At 36.9% G+C, this 8,367-nt stretch overlaps 1 protein-coding gene across 6 annotated transcripts in view; it reads left to right on the top strand.

The window, feature by feature from the left end:
• Nucleotides 1-8,367, top strand: part of ect2 (epithelial cell transforming 2) — a 56,701-nt gene that overhangs the window by 28,866 nt on the left and 19,468 nt on the right. For all 6 annotated transcript variants that reach the window (XM_014008045.1, XM_014008043.1, XM_014008041.1 and 3 more), the window contains 2 exons: nucleotides 962-1,040; nucleotides 3,461-3,580. In XM_014008045.1, coding sequence (XP_013863499.1) covers nucleotides 962-1,040; nucleotides 3,461-3,580 — 199 coding nt within the window. The remainder of the gene's footprint in view (nucleotides 1-961; nucleotides 1,041-3,460; nucleotides 3,581-8,367) is intronic.

The following is an 8,367-nucleotide window of genomic DNA, read 5'->3' as shown; positions in this document are numbered from 1 at the left end:
ATTGGTGACTGACTAAATACTTATTTTCCCCACTGTATATACACCGTAAAGTACAGTACAAAAATGAATGTATATGAAGGTGCATATTAGTGATGGCAGATGGCAAGAAAGTATAAAGATGTCAACAACGGTAGACTTGTCAATCCAGCCGGTGTGGCTTCTGAATAAATGAAAATGATTTAACACAGTTGTTTATACTTTTAGCAGGTCTTTTTATTCCACAGCTGACCTGCTAAAAATGACAGATTTTCTTTTCTGGATCTCTGACAGATGGACTTCAATCCCTGAACTCGTAAAGTTCTTCTTTTTAGTTTTCGCTGTCATTTTCATGAATGGACACCTCCTTGTATCTGAGGCAGGAAACACAGCCTTATATGGTGTTTTTGGGGTGGTAATTATGCTAATCTCCTCTCGCGTGCACGAGCAGCTGGATACGAACAGGTGGAATTTATGCAGCTCATTTACACACTTTTCCTGAAGATAGAAGAGTTTGTTGAATCTGATGTGACATGTTCGTACAAACCCTTTGTACGAACAAAAGTGAGAGAAATTTAGGATAAGAATACGAACATGTTCTTGCATGAGGCCCAATGTTTCTGCTCACGACTCAAGAACTTTTAAGATCTTTTGTATAGTTTTTGCAAAGGCTTATCTTTTAGTTTGCTCCTGTCTTTTTCAATAACTTGGCAGTCAGGGAGTTGACAGCCACAGGTGTGTATTTACCATGGTGACCTTACTGAGCTACTGGCAGCAGCTTTAGTATTTATGCTTCTTATACAGTTTAGACGTCAAATAAAGGCACTTTTGAGCTTTGAATATTACAAAGTTAGGTTAGCGTTGTAGTTTTTGTTTGTTTGGTCCTTGATCCTCTTAATTACTCAATACTGTTTATTTACTGTTTGAGCATTTCTGACTATATTCTGTTCTGACATGTTTTCTTCTGTTCTCCATCCTCCACCAGTCACATCAATGAGGACAAGAGGAAGACTGAAGGCCAAAAGCAAATATTTGATGTGGTCTATGAAGTCGATGGTTGTCCTGTGAGTTACACAATTACTTATTTATGTATGTTTAGGATAGTTTATATGTGTAGTAACCTTAAAGAAAACTATTAAAATCTGATGTATCTGAATATTGTTTCAGAAAATGACTCAGGAGAATTAGAAATGATCAGCAGTCAGGTGTGTTAGGGGTTCTAAAGGTATATACAGTATATAAAATTTATTAAAGTAATGACTGATTTTTTTTCCCCTGGCAACCATTTTATGTCATACATGGTAGGGCTGGGCGATATGGACAAAAATATCTTTTTTTTTTCATTTGCCCATATTGATAATCAGACGGTATGTTTCTTTCTTAATAAATAAATAAACAAACAAACAAGCATGCTGGCAAACCCTGCTTGCTTACTAGGACATCTATGGAAATGATAAACTACAAAAACATTTGAGTGCGTGCATCCTTGCCAGCGATGGAGGTGTTTATACTCGGTGCTTACGTTTTTGTAGTATTCTCCATGTGGCAGAATACTTTATAACTTATGAAATGTTGTAGAATAGGAGAGCAAAAGCATGATGAACTAACAAACTGTTTGAATGTTGCACTTCGCAAGCAGCCTTTACATGAGAAGCTTGGTCATATGTGCAAAGTTGGACATATATTTTGGATAATGGTGCTCTGAGCACAAATATTTAATATAAGTTAGGTTTTAGAGACCAAAGTTCGAGGAGAGGAGAGGTTTACTCACTCAAGAGGACTGCTGCTCCTGCTGACCTGCCTGCTCTCATTGGATAACAGTACTCTGGGGTTTGTTTGGTTTGTTGAAAGTAGCATCCCGTTTGGAGCAGACTGGGCGGCTTTAACAAGACCACAACAGAAAACAACCAGAGTTTCCCACCCTTACAAATGACAAATCCATCCTGGTCACGTTCAGAGTTACGAAAATCCTTTGTGGCGACGGAGAACTTTAAGCCTTGTGATTTTGGCTGCTGTGAGTCCAAGACTGAATCCTGCCCACTGATTAGTTTCTGTGGCAGATGTTCCACGAATGGGGATTTATGCCACGACCGTATTTGTTGTCTTTTCGAAACAGTATGAATACTCGATTATGTAAAATTGCATATCTTCAAAACAACATGGAAAATAATATCGTCTGCGATATATATCGCCCACCTCTAAACATGGTTCAGTCCACACCATTACTGTCTTAAACATCTTATTACAATAAATCTGAATTAATTTTTTTCAAATCCTATATAAACCTTAGAGAAGTAAGAAAAAGACGACGGATGAGAAAATTAGGTTTTACATATTTGAGCATGTTCAAAAATGGAAAAAAAGAACAAAGCATGTTTTTGGTATATAGTGAGATATTTACATTTTTCATAATACAGATCATATATGTGTGATAAAATATAACTAAAAGAATGCCAGAATGAAAAAAACATGTGTCAAAATGGATCCAACAGCTTGTAAAAATATTTGAAGCAACAAAAACTTAAAGAAATTTTTGGTATGCCTTCAATAGTTTCTAACATATTTGTGGAGTAGTTTTGGCCCACACTCCTTTACGTTTCTTCAGTTGATTGAAGTTTTTAGGCTTTTGTTGTTTCATAGCTCCCTCAAGGTCCAACTACATAATTTTAACTGTTATATTCAATCATTTGTTCTGACATTCTGTGTTTGACTTACTCCTAATGTGCTGCTGTGCAAACATCTTTAATTCTGTCTCAGCTGTCCAAAGCACAGCGTTTTGGAAGGTTCTGTGGTTTGTTCACATGAACCCAAGTCATGCTGCCGTGTTCTTTTAAGAGAAAATTGTCTGTCTTCTGCAACCTTTTTAAACAAGCCATACTTATTCTTTTTCTTAGTGTTTGGTCCAGAACTTTAATCCTTAATCTGTGAACTGTGGCCTGTAGGTTTTTCTTCCCCAGTTAATTTCTGAAAGGATTGCACAGTCTGACATTGGGGTGACCTTACTTTATTATCCACTCCAAAAATATTATTTAGAATTTTATGCACTTGTAAATAATCCTTCTAACGTCAGAATGATGGAACTTTATACAGTTATAAACAGTTGATTTAGTCTTATCAGTGACAGCATTTGATTGGCAGCACGACTTCCACTTTTTCTCTTGAGTTGAGTAAAAGCCATGAACATGAACTTTCGCATAAAGCCTTTGGCTTTGTGGGAGGGAAATAAGATCAGAAGACACAAGAATGCTCCATTTTCCTGTTGGAGATAGTTTTTGTCTAATTATGAATCCCAATAAGTATCAGATGATTGTTTTTCAATGTTCTGATCTGTAAACATTATAACTGAAACATGATTTACCATGACTAACTGTGAGATGTCTTTAATTCACATCATCAGAAGGAAATAATGAATTAGCCATTTAATCTCGGTTTGACCTACTCTTGTCCTTTCTGTTCTTACTTTCAAAGCTTTGTCTCTTTGCAGGCCAACTTGCTTTCCTCCCATCGCAGCCTGGTTCACAGAGTTGAAACAATCGCTCTGGGAGATGAGCCGTGTGACCGGGGAGAACATGTCACACTCTTCCTTTTCAATGACTGCCTCGAGGTAAATAACATGAGCTTTAACTTTTGACCACATGCAGAGGTTCATCTGCAAGTTATACATACTTTGTCTTGTCATGAAACCTAAGCCCCAATGGAAACTATACAATGTCTTGATACCAGGACAATCCTCCACCCCCCCCCCCCAAAAAAAGGGGAAAAAGTTTTTATTATTACTTTTGTCAGATTCAAGTTATTTCTGTGACCATTGTGGGTTTTTCTTTCATTAAACAAGGGTTATCAACAATTTTGTCCACGTGTATAAATTGCATCATATGTGCTGTTAATGCCAAAAATTGTCACAGATTTCAGATGTCTACTGCAGTAAATCTTTAGGCCTGTAAGCACAACCACTGACCCCAATAATAAATGTGATCTTAAACTTCCACAGACTTTCACCCCCCCACACCCCATTTGAGTGTAAGATGGACATAATCTAAAGTCTATTTTCAGTCTATAAATGCCCCTAACAATTCTAGAGTTATAATACAATATAACTTAATTTATAAAGCACTTTAAAACAACAGCATTGGCCAAAGTGCTGTACACTGATAAAAACACATAAAAGCAAACATCATGGTATCCGCGGGTCCTTAAAAAGTCTTAAATTTACATATCTAAAATAAAAATGTCTTTAATTTATAAAAAATGTGGAAGTTGGTCTTAAATTTGTTACTCAAAGGTCTTCGGGCAGAAGCGATTAAAGTTCTCTGTCTCCTCCGGCCGTCTCTGCAGCGCATTTCCTGTTGAGAAAAGAAAAAACAAACTTGTGTTGTGATGAATTAACTGACGCTGCTTTCAACCAACAAAAAGAACACAGTCACAGTTTTAGCGAATCAGATCAGAGTAGGGCGGGTCCTGCTGTCTGAGCGGATACTGCAGGTGAGGTAAACAGAGTTAGTTGCTCAGCCTCGAACTTTTCCAATGACTATTTTTTTTCTTTTTTTGACCCGCTAACAGAACCACCCACCCCGCATGAAGATACAGTTATGTAATAAATTATTAAATGTCTAAGAATTAAACGTGTGTTCGCGTGTGACCAGTTTACTGCAGCCGAGGAGATGCTGAGCTGTTACACCGTTACTTCAGCCCATCCTCCAGAACCGAGCCCCGACCTGCGTGGGTCTTCTTTTATCTAAAGTCTAACTTTGTGTGAAACGCCGGGTTAATTGTTGTTGTGTTCAGAGCATTGTAGTTATATTAAAGACGTGCAACTTGCACGCGCTGAGGAGCTACCTGAGTACTCCTTCCCATCCAGAACCGAGCCCCGACCTTTTGTATCTAAAGTCCAATTGTGTAAACGTTTATGTGCAACTTGCGCGTGCGACCAAACTCTGGGTCCGAGAGTGCACGTCAGAGCGGGAGCGCGCTCGTCCTGTGTGTCTCATGGTGAGAGAGAAGTTGTAGCTGCTGCATTAGTTATTAAACATTTATTAATGCTAAAAGACGAGTATTTATAGACTCCAGATCACAGCAAAGACATTTGTTTCAGTTTAAATTAAAATTTCCCTCAAACTGGTGAAGAACAAGTTAATTCTACAGAATGTTTTAACAACAATGAGGTGTTTTGTCCGTTTGGATGTGCTAAACTTTTATTATCTTTAGAACTATACTACTAACTGAACTGTGATAAAAAAAATAATTCCTGAATGATCAAATTTGAAAAGTAAATAGTATGACCATTGAGGTGAAATAACCACTTCTTCTGGTTCAAGTGGAACTGCTGTTGCTCAATGAAGAGAGAACTCTGAAACAGGCTGGTTGAACAGCAAGAATCTTTATTKTGCAGTCCAGGAGATTACAGCCAAAAACCAAATTGTGGCCTTCAAGCCAAATGATTCACCCAGTAAGAAAGATGAAATACGAAGGCTAAGGGTGGGGGCGTACAAGGCTCTTTATAGGCTTCACAGATGTACCATAAATTTTGTCACGGTATACCTTAAGCATTCCTCTTCCTAATATGGTAATACGTGCCGAGCTCTGAAGCTGGAAAACCAAGAGACATCACATCTTTGCATTCCTGAGAAGAGGCCCCCCCACTCTTGGACACTACACTATGATTGTCACTAGAAATAGAAAACCTTTGAACATAACAGGACACAAGTTGCCTTCTAGAAGGCTCCCAGATCATCAATCAGTATGACATGAGCTATAATCCTATAACTATTCCCTTTGAATGAAATGTTGGTTTTAGGGGAGAAATCTGTGAGACTCAAAAAATAAACACATTAATTAAAAAATTAATAAGAACTTACCAATAACATCCTTTATAAAGGAAGTTTATGTGCTATAATTTTTCAAATTTATCAGAGTATCTCAATTGAAAACACTGATATTACATAAAAATAAACTACAGAAAGTTGTTAAAACCTCTCTTCCTTCAGACATTTGTTGGATAGTGATGCTGCAGGTTAAACTGCATGTTCATTGACAGTTGGCTGGATGACTTATTTTTGTATAAAGGCAAATCTGGAGGTTAAAACACAAATTTCATGACATGAATGTGTTTAGTAGATGTATTTTATGTTGGTTGTTTCCAACCAAATAACTGCACTTGTAAAATACAGCTAATTTAACCAGAGAGCACTGAATACCTTTATATTCAATGCTTTTTATTGAGTGACACACATGTGCTTGGTTGTAATATAGTAGAATCCCCGAACTGTTGCTTATATTTTCGGTCTTAAATTTCATTCAAGGTGGTATTAAAAAGGTCTTAAAAAGTCTTAAATTTACTTGCTAAAACCTGCAGATACCCTGAAACATAAAAAAAAACAATCACTCAGTAAAATGAATCATTAAATAACAATAAAATAACAACCAAAACATTAATACAACCATTTCAAGCTGAGTTAAAAGCCAAGGAGAAAACGTGTTTTAAGCGCAGATTTGAAAACAGGAAGTGAGTCTTCCTTTCTGATGTGCACAGGCAGCTCATCCCACAGTTTAGGATTTATTATCAACCTTTAAAAATTCTGCCTTCTCCATTTAATGAAAAACTCATTTTGAGCTAAAATAATGAGGGAGCATCAGCATCATTATGTTTAAAATGCTCCTTAAAATTTAGTTGCCTTACAACCTGGAATTTTTGTTGGGTTATAAATAAAAACCAAACCCTGAATATCCCAGGCAAGCAGCTTTATATCATTTGACAACAAATGGAGTTGGCTTCTAACAGGATGCTTTTATTGTCACAGCACAAGATTTTTTTTTTTTTTTTTTTTAAAGCTGGAACCTTCAAGAAAAACTGTCTTGAAACAACTTATTTTTTCTGACAAGCGATGTGCTCTATGGAACACCTAGAGCGCACGGAGGAGGTGGAGCGGAGGAAGGTGTCAAAGCAAACAATTATTGTCTGTTCAGTTTGGAATCCTAACCACTCAAGCATTTATTGCTTTGGATGAAAACTTAATGCAGGAATAACAATGTATAAATACCAATTGAGAAAATGGGGGTTTAAATTCATTAAGTCTCCATGTGTGAAGCTTCATGGTGCATATCCAGAAACACCATGTAAGGGCAGGAGGAAACTGCCACGGACAGCTTTCACCGATAAATTTAAATAAACTGAACATATTTGTTTAATTTGTTGGAGAGTTAACAGAGGAGTTAATTGTGAAACAGCTGCCACAAGGTGTCAGGGGATAATTTAACTCCTCAACTGATCTGTGAGAAAAACCTCTCTAAGTGACAGCAGGACTTTATTTTTTCAGGTTCTTACACAAAATAGGGGCGTTTTATTATATTTGGCTGTTAACTGTCAAATGTCTTTAAAAGTAGGTTTTTGAAAACCTCATTGTAACCATAAATTGAAACTGCATTTTTTTAAATATAACTTTTCTAGAATATTATTTTTTTCTTGATTGATCTTGAAATGATATGAGAGTCCATATTTCAAACATGGAAATACCGCTTAAGAGACTCAAATAAAGACTAACTTTGGTCAACTTCAGCCATTCTTAATGATTTATAGAACCAGGGGTTTGGCTTCACATTAAAAATTTATTGAATTTAAGTCCATAAATGGCATTAAAAGCATAAAATCAGCATTTATGTAAATAAATGATGGCATAGTTGTTTATGGATCAAATTGAACTCATCTGAGTGTTCCACTTATTGTGTGTCATTTTCACTTCGCACAGTCAAGATATTAACGAAGAATAAGAGATTCCTTGGTAATTAATTTCCTCATAACCTTGTGTATGAGAGATGTGGGAAAGGCTTATTTTACACTAAGCCAGATCCTTACACAAGCATGTCAGATAATTATTTAATCAGCAACTTCAGAACTGACATGCTAAAATGTAGCATCCATGTTTAGCTACGTCTGTAAACAGTGAGCTGAATATGATATCACATCATCTGTGCATGCGGGTCACATTAGTGCTGTGGAGAGTTCACAACAGAATTTGGTGGTGGTCACATTTAAAATAGAATGTGAACGTCCACACCAAAAAATCTGAACTGAGCATTAAGACCTGCAGTGTGAACAAAGCACAGTTTTAGGGACTGACGAGAAAAAATTGTAAGTGTAGCTAATATATTTTAAAAACTTGGTTAAAGTTTTTTACACAGTATTTTTTGTCAATCTCTTACCAATTCATGTCCAGCCTGTCACTGCCATCACAGGAAGTGTGTGTGTTAATTAGAGCGGGGTCAGCAGAAGGACATGGACAGCTGTGAAAGAGACGAGCTGAGAGGCTGTGCTGATTCAGGAGTGTCAACGACACCTCCTAATCAGTCTGTGTGTGTGTGTGTGTGTGTGTGTGTGTGTGTGTGTGTGTGTGTGTG

The sequence above is a fragment of the Austrofundulus limnaeus genome, unplaced genomic scaffold (genome assembly GCF_001266775.1).
Source record: "Austrofundulus limnaeus strain Quisiro unplaced genomic scaffold, Austrofundulus_limnaeus-1.0 Scaffold47, whole genome shotgun sequence".
NCBI lineage: Eukaryota > Metazoa > Chordata > Actinopteri > Cyprinodontiformes > Rivulidae > Austrofundulus > Austrofundulus limnaeus.
Note: the sequence above shows the minus strand (reverse complement) of the source record. Positions and strands in the feature narration are given on the sequence as shown.